Source organism: Arachis hypogaea, chromosome 15 (genome assembly GCF_003086295.3).
Source record: "Arachis hypogaea cultivar Tifrunner chromosome 15, arahy.Tifrunner.gnm2.J5K5, whole genome shotgun sequence".
NCBI lineage: Eukaryota > Viridiplantae > Streptophyta > Magnoliopsida > Fabales > Fabaceae > Arachis > Arachis hypogaea.
The window spans coordinates 159,994,012-160,021,830 of record NC_092050.1 but is presented as its reverse complement, the minus strand read 5'-3'; the positions used below and the strand labels follow the sequence as shown (position 1 = coordinate 160,021,830).

General features: G+C 33.2%; 7 protein-coding genes across 10 annotated transcripts; 6 read left to right on the top strand and 1 right to left on the bottom strand.

The window, feature by feature from the left end:
* The first annotated feature begins 577 nt into the window (after positions 1–577).
* On the top strand, positions 578–2,839 carry LOC112751997 (uncharacterized oxidoreductase At4g09670). The gene is made up of 3 exons (XM_025801358.2): positions 578–850; positions 1,165–1,455; positions 2,048–2,839. Exons 1-3 carry the CDS (start codon positions 674–676, stop codon positions 2,666–2,668), a joined length of 1,089 nt encoding a protein of 362 aa, XP_025657143.1. The 5' UTR covers positions 578–673; the 3' UTR covers positions 2,669–2,839.
* Positions 2,840–4,310: 1,471 nt separating this feature from the next.
* On the top strand, positions 4,311–6,712 carry LOC112751995 (uncharacterized oxidoreductase At4g09670). Its single transcript, XM_025801355.3, has 3 exons — positions 4,311–4,690; positions 4,767–5,057; positions 5,839–6,712. Exons 1-3 carry the CDS (start codon positions 4,514–4,516, stop codon positions 6,457–6,459), a joined length of 1,089 nt encoding a protein of 362 aa, XP_025657140.1. The 5' UTR covers positions 4,311–4,513; the 3' UTR covers positions 6,460–6,712.
* A 1,702-nt stretch (positions 6,713–8,414) lies between these two features.
* Positions 8,415–10,198, bottom strand: LOC112751996 (uncharacterized oxidoreductase At4g09670). The gene is made up of 2 exons (XM_025801356.3): positions 9,734–10,198; positions 8,415–9,186 (listed from the first exon to the last, which is right to left on the bottom strand). The coding sequence occupies exons 1-2, from the start codon at positions 10,196–10,198 to the stop codon at positions 8,566–8,568; spliced, it is 1,086 nt and encodes a 361-aa protein (XP_025657141.1). The 3' UTR covers positions 8,415–8,565.
* An 88-nt stretch (positions 10,199–10,286) lies between these two features.
* Positions 10,287–12,052, top strand: LOC112751994 (protein COFACTOR ASSEMBLY OF COMPLEX C SUBUNIT B CCB3, chloroplastic). Its single transcript, XM_025801354.2, has 3 exons — positions 10,287–10,678; positions 10,765–10,808; positions 11,372–12,052. The coding sequence occupies exons 1-3, from the start codon at positions 10,621–10,623 to the stop codon at positions 11,897–11,899; spliced, it is 630 nt and encodes a 209-aa protein (XP_025657139.1). The 5' UTR covers positions 10,287–10,620; the 3' UTR covers positions 11,900–12,052.
* Positions 12,053–12,742: 690 nt separating this feature from the next.
* LOC112751992 (16.9 kDa class I heat shock protein 2) lies at positions 12,743–13,782 on the top strand. Its single transcript, XM_025801353.2, has 2 exons — positions 12,743–13,011; positions 13,382–13,782. The coding sequence occupies exons 1-2, from the start codon at positions 12,810–12,812 to the stop codon at positions 13,657–13,659; spliced, it is 480 nt and encodes a 159-aa protein (XP_025657138.1). The 5' UTR covers positions 12,743–12,809; the 3' UTR covers positions 13,660–13,782.
* Positions 13,783–15,670: 1,888 nt separating this feature from the next.
* Positions 15,671–22,507, top strand: LOC112751991 (uncharacterized aarF domain-containing protein kinase At1g71810, chloroplastic). 4 transcript variants are annotated; one of them, XM_072218213.1, is made up of 21 exons: positions 15,671–16,327; positions 16,667–16,711; positions 17,049–17,087; positions 17,215–17,385; positions 17,527–17,679; positions 17,904–17,939; positions 18,069–18,116; positions 18,592–18,678; positions 19,020–19,061; positions 19,148–19,256; positions 19,397–19,511; positions 19,803–19,852; positions 19,962–20,040; positions 20,174–20,224; positions 20,294–20,435; positions 20,541–20,585; positions 20,703–20,807; positions 20,899–20,940; positions 21,036–21,203; positions 21,910–22,017; positions 22,099–22,507. In XM_072218213.1, the coding sequence occupies exons 1-21, from the start codon at positions 15,998–16,000 to the stop codon at positions 22,201–22,203; spliced, it is 2,070 nt and encodes a 689-aa protein (XP_072074314.1). In that variant the 5' UTR covers positions 15,671–15,997; the 3' UTR covers positions 22,204–22,507. The 4 variants fall into 4 exon arrangements, with proteins under 4 accessions (XP_072074314.1, XP_072074313.1, XP_072074316.1 ...); XM_072218212.1 differs by having other exon boundaries at positions 21,898–22,017; XM_072218215.1 differs by lacking the exon at positions 20,174–20,224.
* Positions 22,508–25,819: 3,312 nt separating this feature from the next.
* Positions 25,820–27,609, top strand: LOC112751990 (MA3 DOMAIN-CONTAINING TRANSLATION REGULATORY FACTOR 2-like). The gene has a single exon (XM_025801349.3). The coding sequence runs from the start codon at positions 25,950–25,952 to the stop codon at positions 27,600–27,602; it is 1,653 nt and encodes a 550-aa protein (XP_025657134.2). The 5' UTR covers positions 25,820–25,949; the 3' UTR covers positions 27,603–27,609.
* Positions 27,610–27,819: the final 210 nt, after the last annotated feature.

The following is a 27,819-nucleotide window of genomic DNA, read 5'->3' as shown; positions in this document are numbered from 1 at the left end:
TGTACACATAATATTTTTATTATAAAAATATATATATTTTTGCCCCCACTATCAAAATTTTCTAGATTTGTCACTGGCCATGGTTGATTGGTGTGATAGGATTATTGGGTTGGAGCTATGGACATAATATTGGGATGGAGGCCGTCAATATGGGCATATGACGACCAACATTTCTGAGTGTATTAACACAGTGCTGAAGGGAACATGTAACCTACCGATGGGTTCACTTGTTAAATCAACATATGGGTGTTTGGCTGAACTTTTTGTGAGGAAAGGAAAGGAAGTCGAGTCGCGGGCTAGACAAGAATTTTGTTAAACCCTTGTGAAGACTATTAAGAAGAATCTACATGCTTCCAGGAATATACTTATTAGACCCTTGTAAAAGAACTCAAATACTAATAGAATTCATTATTTTTATCTTCTATTTTTAGTTATTAATTTAATTTTTCATCTAATAATTTAACTTTTTTTATTTTATATTTTTAAATATTATTAATTATTAGAGAAAAACAATAAATTCTGATATTTTTTAGATATTTTTGTATATATTATTGTATTGACTACTTGTTCACAAAGGGGCATCAACCACGTTATAAAGCAACCCTAATGATACCGAAAGAACCATATATATCTAAGGCCTAAAACTAAAACTAACACTACTCCAAATCCAATCATGGCAGAAGAAGCAGCACCAATACGCTTTGGGATACTTGGGTGTGCTGAGATAGCAAGGAAGGTTTCAAGGGCCATAACCCTCTCCCCTAACGCCACCCTCTACGCCGTCGGAAGCCGCTCTCTCGACAAGGCCACCAAGTTCGCTGCCTCCAACAGCTTCCCACCCCATGCTAAGGTCTTAACTCTATATATATATATATATATATATCTACATAAAAACAACTTATAATAAGTTTAAAACATTTCATTAATTATTGTTGTAATAATAATTAATAAAAATTAAATAAAATAAATTCTAACTATTTTTTATTAATTCTTTTTTGTTAAATTTTCGTTACAATACTCACTCTATGATATAAACTATAGTAACAAAATCATTAAATGTACCAAAATTTCACTATAACACATATTAGTTTAGAATTTGTTTGAGATTATTACAATTAATTAATGATGATCACTTTAATTTTTGAAACATGTTGTGGCATAAAGGTTTATGGATCATACGAAGATGTTATAGATGACCCTGAAGTTGATGCTGTGTACGTGCCACTTCCAACAAGCTTGCACGTGCAGTGGGCTGTGCTTGCTGCTCAGAAGAAGAAACACTTGCTGCTTGAGAAGCCTGTGGCTCTCAACGTTCATGATCTTCACAAGATTTTGGAGGCGTGTGAATCCAACGGTTTGCAATACATGGATGCTACCATGTGGATGCACCACCCTAGGACCACTCAAATGTTTCACTTCCTCTCAGATCCTCAACAGTTTGGACGCCTTCAATCGGTATATATTCATTATTAATATTCACAAATATATATCTTTAATTTCATGGGGATATATATATATATATATATATATATATATATATATATTATATATGTATATATACTGATTATATTGATGATAATATTGCACAATTAATTTTTATAATCAGTTTATTACCTCTTCTATAGAGAGAAAGGTTGAAAGAAACTTACTATTACAATAGTAATATAACGAGAAATGCTCAAGCATGAGCAAGAGAATTTATTATTTTTAATTAACACATTTTTTATTTTTAATTTAATTTTTTTAATTAATTAATAATCTGACTACATATTTTTAATTTATTTTTTTTAAATATTAATAATTAACTATTAGCCAAAAATAAATTCGATTAGCTTTTTAATATTCCTCTAATACAATATTAAGAAATAACATATATTTTGATTTAGATAAAAGAATTTGATTGCATATATTGTTTTTTTTTCTTATAGATGCATATATTGTTGAATGGATGCAAATAGTACATTATATATGTAGTGTCAGTAAAAATTATTGTTATTATACAATTTTGTCATCATTTGTTTGTAACTCATCAACTAATTAATAACAGGTACATGCAACTTTTTCCTATGGAGTTAGTCCTTATTTTCTAGAGAATGATATTCGTGTGAAGCCAGAACTTGATGCTCTTGGAGCACTTGGTGACACTGGTTGGTATTGTGTGAGAGCAATTTTATGGGCTTCAAATTATGAGTTACCTAAATCAGCAAGAGCATTGCACAAACCCACATACAATGATGCTGGTGTCATTCTAGCTTGTGGTGCTTCTTTATCTTGGGAAGATCACAAAGTAGCAACATTCTATTGTTCCTTTCTTACGGATATGTCTATGGATATTATTGTGATGGGGACAAAAGGGTCATTGCGCGTTCATGATTATGTTATCCCTAATCAAGAGAAAGAGGCCAAGTTTTCAACAAGCTCAAACTCTAATTGGGTGGAACTTTCTTTAGGTTGGGCTCCAAATCCAAGTGAACATGTTGTTTACAATGATCTCCCTCAAGAGGCACATATGGTGAAGGAATTTGCACGTTTGGTAGGGGCAATTAAGTACAATAACTCAAAACCGGAGGACACGTGGCCAATAATTAGTAGGAAAACACAATTGGTCATAGATGCTGTGAAGACTTCAATTGACAATGGCCTTGAGCCTGTTGAAATTAAGGGTTAAGTTTAGTTAATTTATTTGAAGTGGTGGGGTATTATCTTATTATATAGTTAACGTCTCAATAATTACGTTGTTAACTTTTCATCATGGGGTTGAGTCTTTAGCTACGTGGCATTATCATCAAAGTTATGTTGACCTTTCTACGTGAGAATAATAATGTTGAATTGTTTTGAATGTTTGTTGATTTGTTCTTCTTCATTCTCTTAAAAAAATGAAATCCGATCCTAATTCCTAACTATTATGGAATAATAATGATCATAGAGAATATAAAAAAATATTGTATCATTGAATTTTTAGAATTAATTTTAAATATGAGATTGAAACATTTTGTGAAGATATTCTATATCTACGGGAAAAAAAATTTACTATATAATAACATGCAATTTATACTTATATGTACACATCTATATGTTATAAAGAAAATTAAGCAAAGAGGACTATAAAAAAAGATGAATTTTTATTTTATAAAATTTGAATCTACCATCATTAATTATGGAACCCAAATAATTTAATAACATTGCTTAATTTAGTAATTTTACATCGATTAAAAATGAAATATTGGTTGTTTTTTAAAATATAATATAAATAAAAATGTAAAATAATAAATACTTCGCCTGTTAATGTTTCATAAAAACACATAACGGAAGCATTTAAATTTTACTAGGTAGATAATGACTTTTGTAAATAATATGAACAATGAGTTTTAGAAATGACCCAATAAAATTAAAAAATATTCCACTCCTAAATTACTTTCTAAACATTAATATTAGGATCAGTCACCAAAAAATATTAATATTAGAATAATTATCTGCATACTTGGTGAATTGAACATTCAAAAGAAATAACCATCCAATTAAAAATAATGAACATAATCATCTGCATACCTATTGAATTGAACATCTGATCTATCATTGTTCACATTATTTAGTATTCTCATTGTCTACCTATACTCTTTCTAGTGAAAAAGGTTATTTCAATCAACCATATTAAAAATACATAAAAATTAATTATTAAATCAATTATTAGTATAAAATATATATTAAAATATAAAATTTATATAAAAATAAATTAAATAACACATGTATTTATATATAAATATATAATAATAGATTTAATAATTAATTTTTGTATGTGTATGAGCTTTTTTTATCTCAATTGCATTTGTATTATATAATATAAATTTAATTATACTGTCAGTCTCTATAATTTTATCAAATTTTTAATTAGATTCTTATATCTTTTTCTTTTTAATTGAGTTCCTATATTATATTAACTTTTATAATTAAGTTCCTAATATGATAAAAATATTAAAAAGATTTAATATTTTGTTAAATAAAATGAATATACTTAATATTTGACTGAATCTTTTATTTTATTTAATAAATATTTCGTTATTCTAACATTTGTTATAATAAGGACATAAATACAAAATTTGATATAATATAAAAATTTAATTAAAATAAAAAAAGTACATGAACTAATTGAAAATTGAATGAAACTAATTAAACGTATAATATATACAATCAAAGTTAATTAATAAATATTTAGGTTATTACTTTGGTGGAAATTTTTGTTGGGTGCACCGGTGGAAATCTTATAAAATATTAGCTATTTTGTAGAAACAAGAACACGTGTTCGGCTAGATAGCACTGATTGAAGTGAAAATGGTTAAATATAATTATCTCTGTTGTTGTTGTCTCTTAAGTCTTAACCACAATCTCTAATCTCTGATAACAAAATCATTTCCCTGATAAAATAATATACGACGATATGATTTAGATTCCATTAACAACCATACGTTAGAAGCAGCAAGATCTACACAACAACAAGCTAACTAAGTCAACAACAATGGCAGAAGAAGCAAGTCCAGTACGATTTGGAATCGTTGGTTGCGCTGACGTGGCTAGGAAGGTCTCCAGAGCCATAACTCTCGCTCCCAACGCCACCATCGTCGCCGTCGCAAGCCGTTCCCTCGATAAAGCCACCAAGTTTGCAGCCTCCAATGGCCTCCCACCCAATGCTAAGGTTCTTTCTTCAATTAATTAACTAACTAATTGGACTATATATGTTACTAATGGTTAATTACTTTATGTTAATTAAGGTTTATGGTTCATACGAAGGGGTTGTAGAAGACCCTGAAGTTGATGCGGTTTACATGCCACTTCCAACAAGCTTACATGTGAAGTGGGCGGTGCTTGCTGCTCAGAGGAAGAAGCACATCCTGCTTGAGACTCCGGTGGCTCTCAGCGTTTCCGATCTCGATAAGATCTTGGAGGCTTGTAGATCCAACGGTGTGCAGTTCATGGATGATACCATGTGGCTGCACCACCCTAGGACCACCAAAATGTTTCACTTCATCTCAGATCCAAATCACTTTGGTCGCCTTCAATCGGTATATATATGAACATTATGAACAATAATGCTTTACCTATACTTTCTATTATACTAATTCCATTCAATTATTTAAAGAAAATGGATAAAATTGACTTCCATTATAGCAGTGGATTTTGTGAGTAATAGCCCCGGTCTTGTGTTTAAAATTGACTTCCATTTATTATACCAAGAAAAAAAATGATTTAGAAAAATGATTTTTTATACCAAGACTGCGTATACTGTAATGACACCACTTTATCATAAAAAAAAAAAGAAACTTTTCCAAAAAGCACCTAAATTACCTTCCTCTTTTTGTTTGTGTGTATATATTTTGTACGAGTTAATATTCAAAATATTTCTTAAAAATATTATGTTTAGAGGAATGCTGCATCAGAATTTATTATTTTTTTAAAAGTATGAAATTAACATGTTATTGAATTACTAAACTAAAATAATTAGACTAAAAAAATTGAGTTGATAGTTAAGTGATGACAAAAAACAATAAATTTTGATCACCTCCTAATATTTTTCTTATGTTTCAAGTTTCAACAGATATCAAATGTTTTAAATTGGTTCTTGAAAAATACCATTTTGAATAGATGTTTTTTTCGTGAGTTAGTCGATGACACATGACATAAATCTTTTTGTGATGCGATTTTTGAATGATAAATTTAAAATGTATGATTTTTGAAACCAAATTGACAAGCAAGTAATCTTTGATCCTTCAAGACCACTAACCTATGTAAGTGCATATGGTTCATATCTACTTACTGATTTCTTTGTTTGTTACATGATAATAGGTCCACTCCACCTTTTCTTATGGAGTTACTCCTTACTTTCTAGAGAATGACATTCGAGTGAAGCCAGATCTTGATGCTCTAGGTGCACTTGGTGACATTGGGTTCTATTGTATAGGCACAATTCTCTGGGCTTCAAACTATGAGTTACCTAAAACAGCAAGAGCATTGCACAAACCCACATACAATGATGCTGGTGTCATTCTAGCTTGTGCTGCTTCTCTATCCTGGGAAGATGACAAAGTAGCAACCTTCTATTGTTCATTTCTCTCGGACATGTCAATGGACATAGTTGCAATGGGGACAAAAGGGTCATTGCGTGTTCATGATTATGCCATTCCTAACCAAGAGAAAGAGGCCAAGTTTTCAACAAGCTCAAACTCTGATTGGGTTGAGCTTTCGATTGGCTGGGCTCCAAATCCAAGTGAACATGTAGTTCACACTGATCTCCCTCAAGAGGCACTTTTGATTAGTGAATTTGCACGTTTGGTTGGGGCAATTAAGTACAATAACTCAAAACCGGAGGATACGTGGCCCACTATTAGCAGGAAAACACAACTGGTTGTGGATGCTGTGAAGGCTTCAATTGATAATGGTCTTGAGCCTGTTCAAATTCAGGATTAATTAGTGACTCTAGTTAGCTTAATTCAGAGTGGTGTTGTCTTTTATCATCAGTTAACAATAATAATGTCTCAAATCCAAGTCTTATTTCATCACAATCTTCAGGTTGATCTTTCTATGCTTTCTCTTACTTTATTTGAAGAGGTTTACCAGATTTGGCTATATTGTTCTTGTAATGTATATCCAAGAATTGTCGACTATTGCTTAAGCGGTCACTTAAGCACCAATAAATACAAGTTGGTTGTTCAAGCTTCAACTCTTTTTATTTAGTTGCTTATTGCATGTATAAGATGAATCACTTGTTTAAACGAATTAATGAATTAATTTAACTACAGATATAAATTAATAGAGTCCAATCCATTTTTTGGTCATAGGCCCAAACCGAAAGTCTATTTACTTTCTCATAATAGATTAAGTTTTGTGCATGTAGCAATCCATTAGCCAGCGACTAACTCTTAAATAAAACTCAGATTAGCAACGGATTAATTCTTGATCTGTGGAAACATCGTGAAAAACAAAAAAAAAAGTATTAAATTTCTTATAATAAATTTGAGTTGACTAAGTAGTTAACTCACTCGAACAAGTGGAAGTTATAAAAAAATATTTACTTTCCGGTATTCACTCTTCATGGAAAAAGAAAAAAAAAAAGAAAAAATATTTTTATAGAAGCATATATCAGTAAATAATCAATTTATTTTTTTAAAAATCCCATCATTTTGCCTTGCTAGGCTTAGTTAGTTTATGTGCTATCTAATAGAAAGAAAAGAGAGTAACAATTAGCAAGTTAGTTCAATTTATGAAACAAAATATGTATATGAAACACAATTCAATTTTAATTGCTCTTATCTATTTTTTTCTACACCTATGTTGAGAACTGAAACTAATTGTTGGTTGAACACTTGTATTGATGAATTTAGGAGTGTGGTTTGTGCATTGCCACTTAGAACGGCACCTGACTTGGGGAATGGAAACTGTGTTCATTGTGAAGAATGGAGAAGGATGCGATGAAAGTTTACTTCCTCCACCTCCAGATCTGCCTCCCTGTTGAAGAATTATTGCCATTTAGGGCTCTTACTTTCTTTTATGCAAAAATAGGGAGCAAAAAAAATATATAATTAACTATATATTAACTAAAAAAATTAGTCACCTAAACTTTCTCACATATTAATGTTATAAGCACTTTTATATAAGGATGATAATACTACCCGAATCCGTGAGTATCCACTCGCCCCTACTCGCTCGGAACGGATTTTTAATGGAACAAGATCTTGAGCGGGATGGGACGGGTTTAAGTAATACCCGCTCTTATCTGTCTCGGTATATATATAAATATATATAATTTTAATATATAATATATATAAAATAATTAATAAAATAATTATTAATATTGTATTATATTTAAATTTTAACTTTAATTTATATTATGTATATGATGAGAGTTATATAAATTTTAAAATTTAATTTTATTTATTGGATTGAATAATTATAGAGGGAGGAGAGTTTCCGAAGAAGCAGATTAAGAGTCAACTTTTTACTACCTGCGGGAAGGAGTAGAGCGAGTTCTATGCGAATTATTATTGTTGGGTGGAACAGGGTCGGAAAGGGTAAAAACCCGTCTCATTGTCACCCCCCGAGTTCTACATGACAAATTATTTATGACCTGTTCTGTAAAGCAACAAGATAATTATGGTGCAGCACACACCAATTCATATATATACCATCATTTTTAACTTTTTGAGTAGATCAAATCGCCAATTCTCTAAATTGAATTATTAGAGCAAGAGCTACAGGATCCGGTCATAAATGAAGGCAAAATGTAATAAGTTGTTACAAGAAAAAAGCATTATTTTCAGTGTAAAACAATATCAAAATTAGTTTTTTCAATCTCTTCACATAGATGCTGAACTCTTAAAACTAGTTGTTGATATAGGAAACTGAGATTCCTAAAATGAAAGAAGTAAACAATGAAAGTTGTGTTCATTCACCATCACCACCATTGAAATACACAAGCAACGAGTTCACAATGTTTTTAAGAACAGATTTTTGCAATGTCTTGAACAGAATGAAGGAAAAAATAAGCGTGACTTAAGCAGCAAGGTACAAGCTCCTTCATTCTTGAATTTGAACAGGCTCAAAGCCCTTTTCAATTGAAGCCTTCACAGCATCTAAGACCAGCTGTGTTTTCCTACTAATTGTTGGCCACTTCGTCTCAGGTTTCGAGTTCTTGAATTTGATTTCGGTCACCAACTGCGAAAACTCTCTTACCATAAGAACCTCCTGAGGGAGATCAGTGTTTACTGTATGCTTGCTTGGCTGAGAAGCCCATTTTGTCACAAGGTCATCAAAACCTGACTCAGAAGCTGCATAAAACGATGCCTCTTTCTCTTCATAAGGGATGATAAAGTCATGAACATGCAGAGTTCCTTTTGTTCCAACGGCAGTTATGTCCATTGCCAAGTTGGCCATGAAGGAGCAATAGAAGGTTGCCACCTTCCCGTCTTCCCAGTGCAGCGATGCGCCACAAGCCATTATCACCCCTGCTTTGTTGAACACAGGATTGCGCGAGGCAATTACAGTTTTCGGTAATTCATAGTTGGCAGCCCACAGGATTGCTCTAACACAATACCAACCTTCATCGCCAAGGGAACCAAGAGCATCAAGATCCGGCTTTGCGCGAATGTCGTTCTCCAGGAAATCAGGATCAGCAGCAAATGTAAAAAAGGTCTGAATCTGAGCAACCCAGAAAGATCCATATATCAACATAGAGCATACATGCAATATAAAACATTAAGATTAAGATTATGTTAAATTAACTGTTGCAAACTTCGGCAGGAAAATGATGAATATACATCCTTAACTAAGACAAAATAAGAAAGCTGAATACAAAGCAAACAAAACTAAGAGTCACATTAGAAAGCAAAAGGATCAAATACACAAACAAAAAGCTAAACATGAGACTTTTCTTCCTTGCTTTGGCTTTTATACTACATATAGAAACTTCTAAAAAGTTCCTAACAAGATAATTTAGATGTAGCCGCATGTTTTATATCAAAATAATTGCTTACTTTGTATCTAGTACAAGCTTTTTTTACACACAACAAATAATCATCATATGTTGACAAACAACTCTCTTGACTATCTCAATCAACACATCAAATATAAAACACATTTATCAAAATTAATCTCGCTTCTACTTCCACTAAAAACTAGCTGTTTATTTCAAATAAATAAAAAAAAAAATTGAGAATATAATGAAACTAGAAGTAACGTATATTACCGATTTGAGCTGGCCAAAACGGTGCGCATCGGAGAGAAAATCCTTCATCTGATTGGTCCTAGGGTGGTGCATCCACATGGTACCATCCATGAGCTGCACCCCACTGGATTCACAGGCCCGAATGATCTCATCGAACTGAGACGCATTCAAGGCCACGGGCTTCTCAAGCAGCACGTGCTTCCCCTTCTGAGCTGCAAACACGGCCCAACGCACGTGCAGGCTCGTCGGCAGAGGAACGTACACGGCGTCCACCTCGGGATCGTCCAGAACCTCCTCGTAGGAGCCGTACACCTTGGCGTCCTCCGGGTAGCCGTTGGCGGCGGCGAAGCGCCGGGCCTTGTCGATGGAGCGGCTGCCGATGGCGTGGAGTGTGGCGTTAGGAGCCAGTTTGATGGCGCGTGACACTTTCCGGGCTATGTCGGCGCATCCTATCACGCCGAATCGGATTACCGGCGTTTCTGACATTGTCTTTGTTTCTCTCAGAAAAGACGAAACGAAACGAAACGTTTCGGATAGCAGTGACTTGTGTCCAGTTTTCACTTCTCACTAGTCACTCCTCACTGGTCAAATTAATTATTATATATTTTTTTATAATAAATATATATACTATTTTTTTTAAATAAATATTTTTAAAATCTAAAAATTAAATACAAAATAATTTAATTATAAATTAATTTTAATATAAATATTTATTATTTAATTTTTTTAAAAAAAAATTAATTAAGCTATTTTTTTTAAAATATACTTAATTAAACTGATTATTTAAATTGGACTTATATATATATACTATTTAACACCCTTTTAATATATATATATATATATATATATATATTTATAAAAATATCTGATTTAGTTATTATATATTTCTTTATTTTTCAATAGTGTTTATGAAGGAGATAACAATGGCCACCCAATCCTATCTTCTCAACTCCGTTTATCTCAGAGGTACTCTCTTCATTCTCCCATTTCTCAAACTCGCTTTCTTTTCATTCCAACTTCTTCTCTTTAATCTCCCTCCCACAATTTTGTAGGGTGGCAACCTTCAATTTCCAAGTCAAGCACTTTCGCTATCCCAGTGAGTTCCCACTTCATTTGCCTCAAAATTTTCTATTTGCCATGCTTTCTGCAGCTGAATTTGACAAAACCCACTTCAAAGTTTGATTTTTGCAATCTTGCAATTCATGTTCATATATAGTATTAGCATTTGCCTAGCGCTTTGGCTGTTAATTTTGCCTTGTGCTTTAAACTAAAGTTCCTGATATGGTAAAGCTGCAAACTTTTTACTGTGTTCTTGTAAAATATACTAGTTATTGGAGCATGAGAAAATGACATTTCAAATTTCTTGTCACTTGTGTTGATTAACTCAGCATGAACTAGCTCTGTTGTTTATACTACTAAATATAGATATGTTGATTGGTAGAAATGATTTATCCTTTGAGTTATCATCTTAAATGTTCTTCTAATTACTAAATGAAGGAAGAATTTAGTTATTTCTTCTTTTTAAGATTGTAAGACATGGATTGTATCCTCTCTTAATCTAACATTTAGATAGATTTTTAGGATGCTGTATGGTATAAAATTGGCTTTTCTAGGAAGCTACAAATTTCTCAGGATGCTTTTGAATTTTATTTGTTGTAGGAAACTTCAAAGTATCCTACTAAACGAAACATCAATGGAAGTACTTCTAGGACCTTGCAATGTTGCTCATGTTTCAAAGAAATATCTGAGGCAGCAGCAGCAGCTACTACTGCACAGAACACACTTGATTCTAAAGCAGTCTTAAACAGTGTCAAACTCAGCATACCTGAGACATCATTACATTATGTTCCCTCAGATTTCATGAAGAGGTTGGTTCTTGCTGACTTGGATCCTGCCACTGCAAAGCTAGCAATTGGGTTTCTAGGCCCTTTTCTCTCAGCATTTGGTTTTCTCTTCATATTGAGGATAGTGATGTCATGGTACCCTAAACTACCTGTGGGGAAGTTCCCTTATGTAATAGCCTATGCTCCCACAGAGCCTCTTCTCATAGCAACAAGGAAACTGATTCCTCCCCTTGCTGGTGTGGATGTTACCCCTGTTGTCTGGTTTGGATTGCTTAGCTTTCTTAATGAGATATTAGTGGGTCCACAAGGATTACTTGTTCTTCTTTCCCAACAAGTCAATTAGGAAACATTTTGACCTTTTTTTTTGTTGAGGAACACAGAGATAAGAGATGATGACATTTTGTCCAATCTTCTAGTTGGATCCATACCAAAGTGCATCTGTGAGACTGTGAATTACTAATATTTTCTTTATATACCATCTATATTGAAGTAGAAAGCAGAGAAGAATTGGTGAAGTTCAATTCAAATAGCTTCACTAATGATAGCAAAATCAAGAACTCAACTTAAGTTTATCTATGTTTTGGGGTAAAATCTTGAAATACTAGACTAGGATAATCTTTAGAAATTCTACTTACTAAATTGTCATTTTGTTTTAACGAACGAAATGCTAATGCTTACTTCATTTCCTCTACTAGCTGTAAGGGATATATATGCAACCGATTTGAGGAGTTGAAAATCATATGCTGCAATGAAACTTCAAGGGAATATCTTCGAGTAAATAGTCAGACAAATTACAATTTTAATAAAATGAATTACAAAATGACAATATGATGTATATATTCTATTTGACAAAATAAATTAAATGTATATAAATATATAAATAAATTGACTATATATTTATTTTAATTTATCCAAGAGAATATATCTTTAAAAAGTCATTTTACCATTTATATCTTTTGAAATCCAGTTGTCAAAATTTTAATCTTTCATAGATCAATATAGTTATTTGACTTATTTCATTTCTATCTGAACTTAACACTTTGGGTGAGAAGATACTAGATGTTAGCAGTAGTCGGTTCTGAACTTCTTATGCATGCACGTGGCACACAACTTCTCTTACGTGCCCATCAGAAAACCATGATCCCGCATGCACATGATGACACACCCCATTTTTTGTATCCCTCTTTGTCCACTATAAATAAATTCCTTAGACAGCATCATTGGTCACATCTCACAACATCAACATATACCGTATGGATTGGATAGGATCATACCGTGGAGGGCAGAGAGGTGGTGATGAGTGGCGTGACCCTTTCTATGCATCCCCATTCACCGGCTTGTGGGACCCTTCTAACAACTACTATGGCGGCGGTGACCAAACTTCTGCTCTTTCCCATGCTCATGTTGACTGGCGTGAGACTGATAATGCTCACATCTTCCGTGCTGATCTTCCTGGTTAGTCACTTTTATATAAATATATTTTAAATTAAAATAAATTAAAAAACATATTATTATATATTTATACAAAGTGCAGAGAAAAGATTAAGTTAAATAAGACACAAATGCATACAACACATAAGACATAAAATATATGCATGGTAGCTGATGTACATAATATTTTTTATTTTTATATTATAAACTTCAATGCAATCCAACATATTAAATCAATTAAGCATTCATATAGCTATATGAAAGATAAAGAGGGAGCAGCAATAGGATGTGTGATAGGAATAAGTGCAATGGTATCTCGTAGTTGCAACTTAGCGAGGTCTATATTATCAATGATCAACGACTTTTGGGGAAACCGAAATAATAATATGAACAGGGGTGAGGAAAGAGGACCTCAAGGTGCAAGTGGAAGACGGCAACGTACTCCAGATAAGCGGGGAGAGAGTCAAGGAGAGTGAGGACACCAACGATAAGTGGCACCGCGTGGAGTGCCGCCGAGGAAGCTTCACGAGGCGGTTCCGCCTGCCGGAGAATGCCAACTTGGAGAACGTAGATTGCACTCTGCGGGATGGAGTGCTGACTGTGAATGTGCCAAAGAAGGTGGAGAGCGAGTCGCAGCAGAATAAGAATGTGAGGCAGATCCATGTGGCCTAGTTATCCTGCAAATTTGATCGGAGTATATATGTTTTTATTATCAAGATTATAGTTCACATTTCAACTTGTTTTGTGTGGTATTTTATGATATGTATGAATGTTCAGAGTGGCGGTTTTGGTTTATGATTTTGCAGTGTTATTGAGGGTTGAATATAGTTAATTAACATGGAGGGAGATACATAAGATATATCTTCTGAGTTCATGAAATATGTATTAATTAATGTTATAAAAGACTACATATATAAAACTGTCTATATAATATTTAATTAGTTGTATATGATGGAAATAGTTTGTTATTTTGATTTTAGAAACTAGTAAATTTTTTAAAGAAAAATATATGCAACTAAGAGTTTATCAATGAAAAACTAAACAAAATCATATTAATTTATATTAATAATTAATTTTAAATTTTTTAAATTTAATTAAAATCTATAAAAAATTTTATTTTTTTTTTTACATTAACCTATCCACTTCCAACAATCACACACACAAATTTCATCGTTAGGTTTTCTCCGTCTCTCCATTACGATCCACTCCTCTTCTATCACCGATATTTGGTTCGTCGGATTTGTCACCGTCGACAAGAACCGTTTTTTTTATGAATCAGATGTGTTATTGGAGTCCCAAAAATTTATCTTCACTGAAACATGGTTGAACATTTCATGGCTATGTCTTTAAATTTGGGTTTAGTTCAACATCTCTGTAGAAAATGCACTTATAAATATGTATATATTTGGGTTTAGTTCACACATCTTTGTAAGAAATGCACTTATAAATATGTATGTTAAATGTGGTTGTTTGGATGACTCAATTAAGATATTCCTAGAAATGCCAAATAGAGATTCTCTTTCATGGAGTACTTTGATCAGTGTCTATGGTCTTTATAGATGTGGTGACCAAGCATTGTAATTTTTTCATGAAATGCAAGAGAGAGGAGTGAAGTGAAGTGAGACGCAATTATCTTATTCGCCGTATTATCTGCTTGTAATCATGCCGGTTTTGTAACTGAGGCGCAACTGGTATTTAAACAAGCGAGTGCAGATTGTAAAATTTAATAAATTTAATTAACCTTAGAGTACTATGCATGTTTAATTGATCTTCTTAAAAAAAAATATAAAAAAAATTATTTATTTAATATGAAAAAAAATATCTTAATACTTAACAAAAGAAATATCCAGATATATTTTAACAAAAATAATTAAATATTTATAAAATTTAAAAAAAATATAAAATTCTTAAAGAAATAGAGACATTCATATTTATAATATAAAAAATTCGAAAAATATATAAAAGAATATCCATTTAGTATGAAGAAACATCCATATATATTAATTCGTAGAAATTTTGGACTCATCCAGAAGTATTCAACTAATTTTTTGCTAATACCTTCTTAATTTCCTAGCATTGTTGATCTAAAATTCTAAATAACATTGCCATATATTGTCTGTACTAGTAGCCTATCAAAACACGTCTATTAAAGTAAATGTGTTTAAAATTAATAAAATTAGAATGATTTGAAATAGTAAGTTTATATTTTTCCCATATTTACATAACTTCTGAAGAATATTCAGATGTTATAATTACGAGACAAAATATTAATTTTTATATTCCAATGCGGAAATTAATTAACTGGTGTGCAATTTCAGAATTAAAGTTTCTATTAGAAAGACAAAAAGAAAAATGCTTGTAAAATTGTAAACCGTTACAATTTTGCACAAATATGAAACTAAAACAATATTATGAATAGAGAAAGTACGAGGAGTTAATAGAATATTTATATAATGTGCACAATAGAAGTTTAGAGTATTAGAGATATAATTATTAGTGTTATTTTTTTCTATCAGTTGAAACTTTTGGGATGAGTGGTATGTATTAGAGCGCTAGATCCAAAAGGTCAAGAGTTAGAATGTTGATGAATTCCAAAATTAATTTAGGAAGATGTTTATTATGGCTAGACTGAATGAATATTATTCTCTTAATAGTTGTTGGTGGTGATTTCATAAACATGTGTGGATAAATGAGGAAAAAGAAATGAGGATGGGAAAACACAAGGACCACAGATAACATCTTCAAACTTCAAAATTTGATTGATTTCGTGACAACAAAATTTCCGTCGCAAAAGACGGAGCCACACTCTTTAGTCTTTAGCAGCAATCACCAACGCAAAACGTGAAGAACTCAGAGAACTGTGAGAGCTGAAATTGAAACACTGAAGAATGAACATGCATCCTAACTTCCAAAACTAACTCCTAACAAACTCTCTTATAACTATGCCTTCAATTTGCAACTGAATTTCTAAGCTCAGTACTCAAGAATCTTCTGAAACGCTTCAACCAAAATGCTTTCTCTCTCTACCTTCCCTTCTGTTTCTTACTCCTCTCTCCCTCTTCGGCCGCGTGTCGCCGTTTCTTCCCGCCGATGCTCAGTCAGATGCGCCGCCGCCGCCGATGGGGACTCGTTCACGGCGAAGTCAGGCTACCTGTTCGAGCTGAGCGCCACGGAAGCTGACTCGCTGGCGGATTACAGCATCTCGAAGATCGCCGCCATTTACTACCGGAAGCCTCTGGTGGTGGCTCGGCGCCTGGTTCAGACCGGAATCTCTTTCGGAAAGTGGTTCGCTCTTCGCTACGTTGACACTCTCATGGACCGTTCCGATGATATGTTTCAGGTTTCCCGCAGCTTGTGCAATTTTTCTTTTTTCAACTTTGAATTTTTAAATTATTGTTTTTAAGGTGAATTAATTGTTGCAGGAAATGGTTTCTGGTTCTTTCCATTGAGAAGTTCTGTTTTTGAATATAGAATGTTGATTATTTTGAAGGAGATTGTTTCTTCTATTCGAACGTTTTAGCTAGAAAGTTGAGAATTTTGACTTGTTTAAAGCGAAGAAGTTTTTGACATCTATTAAGGAGAGGAAGTGATACCTGAGAGTTGTCGTTTGCAATATAAGAATCAAAACTTTTCTTTTTCCAATTTTAAATTTTGATTGTTTTGTTATTTGGTTTTGCAGGTTAGAGCTTCAGAGCTTAGGAAGATATTGGTAGAACTTGGACCGGTATGTCATGTTCGTCTGTTATTTATGTTCCAACTTGGTGTTTCTGTGACTTGGAAAATGAAGGGTGGTTATTTATGGTCAAATTACTGTGTGACTGAGGAAAGAAAAAGAGTGAATTGGTCAATTTTGCTACTCCATTTTGTTTGGTTTCATTCTTTGGGATGTGAATGATGGTTGATTAATATGTTTGATCTGTCCCCTTCGAAATTTCCTAAATATTAGATCTAGACTGGAAAGCTTTCTGATCTAAATGTCAATGAAAATATCTTGTTTGTTGTTGTTTTCCGATCAACATGTCAACTGGTTCGTTTTGTGAATTTCGGTTTTGTAATTTCAGGCATATATCAAAATTGCCCAGGCTATATCATCTCGAGCTGTAAGTGTTGTAGTTTCCTTACTTGATCATTGTTCTGTGGCTCTCCATTAAGGTTTGGTCACTTCAGTTTACAGTGATTGATGTAGATAAGAATTGAGATGTAATTTTGAAGAATTCATCCTTGTAGGATTTGATACCACCATCTTATCTGGATGAACTCTCACTCCTGCAAGATCGAATAAGTCCATTTTCTACTGAAGTTGCTTTCAATATGATAGAACAAGAACTGGGATCATCTTTGGTTGAACTTTTCTCAGAGATTTCACCTGAGCCTGTAGCTGCTGCATCCCTTGGGCAGGTTCATTTTTTTATTCATTTTGGTGTGTTTGTCTTTGTGATGATGATTGTAGAATTTTTTAGAGTACTTTCGTTCCATGTGTAGTTTTTACAATTTAGATTTTACAACATCAAGTATGGAACTTCTGTCTCTGAAATGTAGGTGTATCAAGCTAGGCTTCGCAAAACAGGACAGGTTGTCGCTGTCAAAGTGCAAAGACCGGGAGTTCAAGCAGCAATTTCCCTTGATATATTAATCTTGCGTTTTATGGCAGGAGTGATTAAGAGAGCTGGCAAATTTAATACTGATCTTCAGGTGATTCTGTAGTTTGTGCAAAGATTAGACTAAGTTCAGGTGATTCTGTAGTATGTTCAAACTGGAAAGATTAAACTAAGCTAGCTATGAATTTAAATGACATCATGTATCATACCTAAATGGTTATCTTTGCCACTTAGGAAATGTTTATATCCGTGTTATATTTTTTGCTCCATATTATGTTGATCGTCAATTTATTGAACATGACCTTGTAAAATCTGCAGGGAGTTGTTGATGAGTGGGCCTCAAGTCTTTTCCGGGTAAGCATTGGTTTCCTCATGTATCTGCAGGCAGTTGTTGATTAAAACTGACCACCAGATTTCCACCTTTTTATTTTATATTTATATTTGAAATTCAAATTGAATACAGGTAAATCACCTTGAATGCAGGAGATGGACTACAATAATGAAGCAAGCAATGGAATCAAGTTCAGGCAAGTGCATGTTATCAAGTTTTTTAGTATGTGATTCATTCTGACTCCAAGATCAAGGTTGTATGGTGTGAAGACGAGTGAATATGGTTTGATTAGGTAGTAGTTTATCTAAAAAAACTCAGTTCCCTGAGAGTGGCAGGCATCTTTTTCCCCTTGGAACTGGTTTGGCAATTGACAGAAACTGCTTTAATTTTTTTAATATTATGAGAAACTTTTCGCAGTCAAAGTTAAATATTTTTTTCCTTTCAATTCACTTTGAGCAGGAATAGACTGAATACATTGTAGAAATAGAAATATGCAATAAAATTGCTTGCGCTTGGTCGACAGAATTACAGAAATATATGACTTAAACATTCTTTTGTTAGAATCCCTTCTTATGGATGCAGCTTAATGTTTTTCTTGTGCTTTCATTTAGCAATAATTTATGCAGTATTAATGCTTTAATTGTTAGTTGTTATTTGTTATTTATGAGCAGGCAGTTATATGGCTCTATACCTGATGTGGTGATTCCTTTGATGTATATGGACTATACAACGCGCAAAGTTCTCGTGATGGAATGGGTTGAGGTATTTTACTATTTGCTGTTTGCTCACCACATTTTAGCACACAGAAATTTCAATCCCTGCATGGAGTAGAATTCCTCAAATAAATTTATTATATATCCTAATAGAAGAGTTCCAATTTTAGAACATCCTCCTTTGTAGTGGTTTGAATTGGAATGCTAGAACCTCCTTAGATAAATGGATTTATATGCCAGCACGAATAGCATTCCAAATTGTTTCATGCTTCTTTAAGCTCTAGTTCCTGAAAGAAAGTATACAAAGGGATTTATCTTTTTGGATTCTCTCGTTCATGCCTGCTGGAAAAATCTAGTCTGCTGATGGGTTATCTTTCTATGGGTTTGTAGGGGAACAAGTTGTCAGAAGTGAAGGATCTCTACCTTATTGAGGTCATACAATGTCACTTGTTGCAAACAAGTTGTTCTAGATTTCAATCTGCACAGCTTTTTAATATTATTTCCCTGATGCTGATTAGGTAGGAGTATACTGCTCATTCAATCAACTTCTTGAGTGTGGATTCTATCATGCAGATCCACACCCTGGAAATCTTCTTCGAACGTATGATGGAAAATTAGCATATTTAGGTAATTGAACATTCAAATTTGATATTTTGATTATATGTCTTACTCTTTTGCTTGTATTCTTTGGCTTCTTGGTTTGTTATTATAAACTTAAATATGATATTTTGTTTATTTGTTTTCTGTTTTTCTTTCTTTTGCTCCAGATTTTGGTATGACAGGTGAGTTTAAACAAGAATTGCGTGATGGATTCATCCAAGCTTGTCTCCATCTTGTAAATCGCGATTTTGATGCATTGTCCAAGGACTTCGTCACTCTTGGGTATTTGTTTTCCTCTACATTACACTTTCAGTTTTCAAAAAGTATTATCAGTATAGGATTGGCCCATGTGAAATATATAATGAAGGATCTTGAGCCTTATAAGCCTTGTAGCTTAAGTCCTCAGTATAGTTGTCCCTAATAAGGTTCTAATCATGAAGCTTGAACTTTAGTGGACCTATGCATGGTCCATGCCTAAGCCCAAAGAATTGAGTGAGGGATGCTTAGGTATATGATAAAGTATCTTTTGAGTCAGGGATAGGTACTTGACAGCATACTTGTAAATTTTGTCAGGCTTCTTCCACCGACTGCAGACAAAGAAGCTGTTACAAAGGCTTTGACAGGTTTTTACTTTAATAAGTGATTTAAAAAATACTTGTGACTTGTGCAGGTTTTAAAAAATACTTGTTAAGGGAGGTTACTAATTCTGTTGTCTGAATTATTTGTATGCAGGTGTCTTCCAAAATGCTGTTGCCCAAGGAGTTCGCAATATCAGCTTTGGAGACCTTTTAGGAAACTTAGGAACCACCATGTAAGTTGTCCACTATTATGTAACATTATTTTCTCTCTGTTATTTTTGTCATCTTGGTGGTAGTTGCCTACTTGTTTTGTTTTCCTTTGGCATGCTACTTATCTTCTTATTCCTGTTCTCTAAAAAATTTCAGGTATAAATTCAAATTTAGAATACCTTCATACTTCTCTCTTGTCATTCGAAGGTAGTAACATCACAAAATGGCTTAAAACAAATGGTTGTGTCAAACTCTGAACAATATCTTGTCTTTTAGCCTTGCTGTGCTGGAAGGAATTGCAATTGGATTTAACCCGGATTACAAAGTTTTGGGTAGTACTTACCCTTGGATCGCTCGAAAAGTACTTACTGACAGCTCTCCCCAGCTTAAGGCTTCTTTGGAGACTCTTCTGTATAAGGTAAAGACAAGATTGGATTCTTTTTGTTTCATTTCTTTATTCAATTATATTGTAATATTTTCTAAAGCTCTTAACTTAGCCCTTGGTTCCTTACCTCTTTTCCAGGATGGTGTTTTCAGAGTAGACCGTTTAGAGTCTTTGTTGACAGAGGTGAAATCTTTCTTTCTCGTTTTCTTCTTCTTTTTTCACCATTCCAATTTTCTCCCTAGTAAGATCCCTTTTATGCTGAATTTGTTTTAAAATTCTAACCTAAGATGGTTCTTTCAGTCTCTTCGTGCCAAAACAGAAAAGTCCTTAGTTAAACAACAACCTGGAGGCACTGATTCCAGAATGGCAATGAAGGAAATACTTTCTTTTACTTTAACAGAAAAGGTATTAACAGCCAGTTCCAATTTCATTCTACATTGTAACTACCCTCCAACTTTTTCCTCACTGATGTTGGATTTGTAATGAACCTTTGCAGGGTGAATATGTGAGAGAAATAATTGTTCAAGAGTTTGCTAAAGTATGTTTATTATTAGTTGTTCATTAAAATCATAATAGAAATGTGAAACATGAAAAATGAAAACTTTAATATTAATTGAATAAAATTAAATGCAGGGTTTTGATGCACTTGGACTAGCAACCTTGGAAGCAGCTGCTTCAAGGGTTCCTTTCAGCGGATTCCTTTTTTCCTCTTTAATGACCGAAGAAGATGTGAACAACCTCAGAACCTTCCAACGCCTTCTACTCTTGTTGTCAGGGACCAGAAGAAAAGAAGATAACAAAGTAAGATTTCAGTTATCCTTAATTGTAGATAGACCAACTACTGCACAATTCTAGATGATGATGGATTCATGGATATGATGATCTTAGGAACAAATTTCTCTCTCTAAAAACTTTCTTTACATGCCATTGTTGGGATGGTGATACTTGCTTCAAATGTTCGAGATATAAAGAGTTAAAGTATTATTTAGTAGTTATTACTTTATATTTTTAAGTATTAGAATGTCATTTAATGTCATGTATTTTGATTTTGTTTATTTAGTTAGTAGATTGGACTTTATGTTAGGATTTTCTTTATTTTAACTTAATAAGAGGTTATAAATATTTCGTAAACTATTGTAGCTGTCACATAGAGAGTTTAGAGAATTGCTAAACTATGGTATGGACAAGTGAGGTTGAGTGAGTCCCTCTTGTTGTATCGGGGAATTGGATAGAAGGTTGAGTGATTCCCTTCCATTCAATTTCCAAACTATGATATAAAGAAGTTAGGTTGAGGAGTCGCTTTCTTGTTGTATTAAGACATTGGATAAAAAATAGAGTGATTTTCTTTATATTCAATTACAATCTATCCCTTTTGTTTTACATTTCAATTTCAATTTATCTTTTTTTATTCAATTTCAATCCTTATCTTCATGTTTATAGTTTGTTTTGTATCAATTGGAAATTAGTAGTCCTTTCTATGTCAAATGACATGCAGGGAATCATACAGGTTAGCCAGTACCAGAACCAGACACTTCACATGGAGAACCTATCATTAGTTCCAACTCAACTTGAATCTGTTCAAGAGATTCTTCCTGTTCTATCTATCATTTTTGAGGTAAATCTATCGTTTGCATTTTCTTGAATACAGCATTGTAGCTATTTCCTCAATTCTTCTATGTTTGTAAAATGTTAACAGCTACCACCAGAATCCCAGCAGCAGTTACTTCAGTTGCCAGCTAATATGGTGAGACAGTTAATATCTCGCGCCACTGCAAGAACAATAAGGAGGATTTTCTTGTGAACTCCTGGTGGTATACACGTGTCAGACACACAGAGCACATGAAGTCTGTTTGCTCTAATCAACTCGCTATCACCAGATAACATTGAAACATAAGTAGGATCCATATGACAGGGCGTTGAATTTGTACATAAGCATAAGAATAAGCAGCATAGCTTATGCACATTGCTGATTCAGCAAGAGATTTTGAGCCTTACAATTCATGTTCAGAAGAACTTGTTTTGGATACTATCTGAAAAAATGAAAGTATTCATACTTTCATACTAAAATATCTTCCATGGTATCAACTCTGGCCATGTTCGATTTCTCTTTTGGGATTGTTCTTCTCTATATACATGCATGCATGCAAAACATATTATTATTATATGGAAGCTGTAGGGTTTGTTTGCGTGAACTTCTAAGAAAAGATTTTTTTTCGAGTTATTTTTTTTTAAAAAGATCTTATGAAAAAGTAAGTAATTTTATGTTTGGATATCTTATACCAAAAAAAATTTATTTATCAATTATATTTGGATATAATAATATAAAAGTATTTTTTTTTAAATATTTTTTTAAAGAAAAAAGATTTTTTTAAAAAAGATATAAATTACACTTTCTCAAAAAAGATGTTTTTTTATTTTTTTAGTCTTTTTATTTTTACTACTAAAAATTTATCAAACACGTTAAAAAATAAAAAAAAAATTATGAAAATAATGACACTCAAATAAGCACGTATTATAATTCATTGTATCTGGAATTCGAATATGAAAATGAAGAACAACAAAAATGTTGACTCAATTCTTGTTCAAAGCAAGACCATCCAATATCTTATTGGCGTGTGAGAAGAGTTTTAAATACTGTTACTTAAATTATTTTTTTTATTAATAATAGGTTTATCACCATGTTACTTAGATTATTATTTTTTTTAAGAGAGAGAAAAATAAGTTCTTTTCATTGTTGAAGAGAATAAAAAATCTCCTTAAAAAATATTTATTGAATTATTACACTTTATATATTATGTACTCTTTATGTACTCTCACTAGAAAATAATTACAATGGTAAGTTTATTATTAATAAAAAAAATAATCTAGATAACAAATACTATGACGAAATTTAAAATGTAATTTCTACATTCCAAGCAATAAAATTTGAGCTTGAAATAAATGAATGTTAAAACTAAAAATTAATTAGGCAGGGATGTTTATGATTAGGCATTAATCTTAATTATATTTGGCTCAAGTTTTGACATTTTGGATTTAACAGAACTTGCTCAATTTTGGCGAAGTATATATATCTCTTAAATTTTGTTGAAATTACACAATAAAAATTTAGCATTCAGTTGCTTGGTCTTGGGAGGCAAGTTCCTCTGCCATTTTTTTAGGCAAAGAATGTGAAGTTGTAACATCCAACACTGTTTTTAAGGTCCACATTGATTTCCGACCACACACACAAATTAAACGCCTTAAACTTTGGATATTACCTTTGAACACTGTCTTTTCTCTTTCCATCACTAACTCCTTCCAAAAAAAGCAGCTGTTACTAATTCAACTTCAATCTTAAAACAAAACAACAAAGAAATATTGAAGGCCTAATAATCTTAATCCCTTCGTTCACTGCATGATCACGCTTCTCCCTAAAGCTTCATCTCTGCCAAGCAATACACTTGAAAGGTAACTAATCTTGTATGTTGCTTATATAGTTACATGAAAAGTAATACGTTTCTATATAGAAAGAGGTATGGCGTATGGAGTACGCCATATATAAAATATTTTACGTAAAAAGTATGATTATGGCGATTTCGGCATGCAGATAAATTGTGCATTAGTACGTAAATTGGTACATTGGTGAATTCATATAACTATGGTTGTATAATATGCTAAGAATAACAATCAAAATCAAATAATAAAATGAATGCAAACCGTTCAATATGTGAAGTTTGTAACGGAAACGTGCATTTCACTAATGCATGTAACATTTTATGTTTTTTGGTGACTTGTAACATTTTATGTTGATCACGTTAAATGGTATAATTATATTGCTTCAGTTCTGATTTTCGGTTCACTTTTTATATACTATGTGCATTTCACTTTTAATAATATTGAGCATTCAGATTAATTGAATCATTTGTGAACATTCATATTTATATAGAAAATTTTGGAATAACTTTTGTAGGATAAAAGAGAATTTGGATCATAGTCTATGGAAGAATTCAGAAAAAATAACATGGACCTAAGAAATTGAGTAGAGCCTTGATTGAGTTAACGAGCATAATGGATCGTGAGAATCATGGATCTACATCAGAAAATGCAGATTCAATATCCATTGCTCCATTAAGAATTTCACCGAAGTCACCAAGATCAACTTCTAAGTCACCAAAATCTCCAAAGTCTCCAAAGTCTCCAAGGTCTCCTAATTCTCCAAGGTCTCCAAGGGTGCAAATCAAGTCCAGCCTAAGTCCAAAGAACAATAGGCAATCACATTCTCCAAGAGATGGACGTCCCAAGAAAGGTAACAATCCTTACCAATTGCTACCTAAACTATTTTTTTATTAATAATAAGTTTACCATTGTAATTATTTTTCAGTGAGAGTACATAAAGAGTACATAGCATATAAAGTGTAATAACTCAACAAATATTTTTTGAGGAGATTTTTTATTCTCTTCAACAATGAGAATAATTTTTTTTGGATCATTGAGATCAAGAGTGCCATTGTCATCTGTATCAAGCAATCCACCTCAAGTATCTTTTCCTCCACCACCACCTGCACAATTTTATCATGACCTTAATTTTATCATTTCCAAGTTTTCTGAGTTCATGTATTGTTGCAATGAGTTCATCTATTATTGCAACAACATCATCAGTTGCAAAGTATTCTTCCACAATTATTGTGGCTTTTTTCTTGTAATCCACCAAATCTGGTGGTGTTGTTGACTTTTTCTTTTCATTTGAACGCTCATATTCCTACAAAACCCGAAAAATAAGTTTTTGTCATCGAAGAGAATAAAAAATTCTCTTAAAAAATATTTGTTGAGTTATTACATCTTATATATTATGTACTCTTTATGTACTCTCACTAAAAAATAATTACAATAATAAGCCTATTATTAATAAAAAAATAATTTAAGTAACACCAATTATAACCTTAAGATTCTCACTTTTCGCTTGATAACTGCCTCAAGACAAAAATATAGTATATACAAATTTGTTTGAAAAACAAATATATAAAAATCGACATATCTCTAAGACAATTTTTCCATTTTCTATCTACCTAAAATCTTGAGAAAGGATCTACCTCTTGAGACCCTAACTAAATACTATAGAAAAAAAAATCAAAATATCATTTCTTGTATATTATTGTAACTAACATATAAAAGTCTTAAGTTGTTCATATAGTTAACCCTTTTAGATAAAATTGTGCAGGTGGTGCTGGAGGAAAAGGTACTTGGGGTGGATTGCTTGATACAGATGACAATGGCACTCTTGATCCCAATGATCCAAACTATGACAGCACTGAGGTAAAGAGTTCATAACATCATCTTATACTATAAGGACAAAATCTTTGAAAGTACACATGGGTTTTGTAGGAATATGAGCGTTCAAATGAAAAGAAAAAGTCAACAACACCACCAGATTTGGTGGATTACAAGAAAAAAGCAACAGTAATTGTGGAAGAATACTTTGCAACTGATGATGTTGTTGCAACAATAGATGAACTCAGAGAACTTGGAAAACCACAGTATGGCTACTATTTTGTCAAGAAGCTTGTGTCTATGTCAATGGATAGACATGACAAGGAAAAAGAAATGGCAGCTATTCTGTTATCTGCACTCTATGCTGACACATTTCACCCTTCCCAAGTTTACAAAGGCTTCAGCAAATTAGTCGAATCGGCCGATGATTTGATCGTTGATATACCGGACACAGTGGATGTTCTAGCACTTTTTTTAGCCAGAGCAGTTGTTGATGACATTCTCCCCCCTGCATTCTTGAAGAAACAGATGGACTACTTGCCAAAAGATTCGAAAGGGGTCGAGGTCTTGAAGAAAGCGGAGAAGAGCTACCTTGCAGCTCCTCTCCACGCAGAAATAATCGAGCGAAGATGGGGAGGCAGCAAGAATATGACAGTTGATGATGTCAAGTCAAGGATAAACAATTTCTTGAAGGAGTATGTAGTGAGTGGTGACAAGAAAGAAGCCTTCAGATGCATCAAAGATTTGAAAGTTCCATTCTTCCATCATGAAATTGTTAAGAGAGCTCTTATAATGGCTATGGAGAGGCGCCAAGCCGAAGCGCCACTACTAGACCTTCTAAAAGAGGCTGCTGAAGAAGGTTTCATAAACTCTAGCCAAATCTCCAAAGGCTTCAGTAGGCTGATAGATACAGTTGATGATTTATCCCTTGACATACCGAATGCTCGCGAAATTCTGCAGCAATTAATATCTAAAGCAGCATCTGAGGGTTGGTTGTGTGTGTCATCATTGAAATCACTCTCAGTGGAGCCAGAGAGGAACTCAATTACAGATAGTGCTGCTGCTAGAAGCTTCAAGATTAAGTCTCAGAGTATTATTCAGGAGTACTTTTTATCCGGTGACATATTAGAGGTGAATAGTTGCATAGAGCAAGAGAACAAAAACAACAGTGCTGAATTGAATGCAATCTTTGTTAAGAAACTGATAACTCTGGCTATGGACAGAAAGAATAGGGAGAAAGAAATGGCTTCTGTGCTGCTTTCTTCGCTTTGTTTCCCGGCCGATGATGTGGTGAATGGTTTTGTAATGCTGATTGAATCAGCAGATGACACTGCTCTGGACAATCCTGTTGTTGTTGAGGATCTTGCAATGTTTCTAGCAAGAGCAGTTGTGGATGAAGTCCTGGCTCCACAGAATCTTGAGGAGATTGGATCTCAGTGTTTGTCTCCGGATTCCATTGGAAGCAAAGTGCTAAGAATGGCAAAGTCTTCTCTGAAGGCAACTCTCTCAGGGGAGAGAATCTTGAGGTGTTGGGGTGGAGGAGGAAGCAGCAGGACCGGTTGGGCCGTGGAAGATGTTAAGGACAAGATAGGGAAGCTTCTAGAAGAGTATGAATCCGGCGGCGATATAAGAGAAGCTTGTCGCTGTATAAAAGAATTAGGAATGCCATTCTTCCACCATGAAGTTGTTAAGAAATCTTTGGTGACAATCATGGAGAAGAAGAATGAGAGGTTATGGGGACTACTCAAAGAATGCTTTGAATCAGGACTAATAACATTCAACCAAATGATGAAGGGGTTTGGAAGAGTTGCAGAATCTCTTGATGATTTGGCTTTGGATGTTCCTGATGCTAGAACTCAGTTTGCAAAATATGTTGAGAGAGCAAAGAATAAAGGGTGGTTGGACAATTCATTTTGTTTTGGCAAACAAGAACATGAGAATGGCACTTGTTAATTGTTTGTGTGAGACGAATATCTGAGATTACTAGTTTCAGTTTGTGTTTGTATTTTTTTCCACACACTTATATATATAAATATATGTTTTCTTCTCTAATGAATTAGCCTATATCGGAAACTACTTATGCTGCACTTCTTTTCAATACTCTCCTGCAATCATTTTTTAAAATTAGTTTTACACATACATTCAATAACAATGAAAACTCAAGTACAAT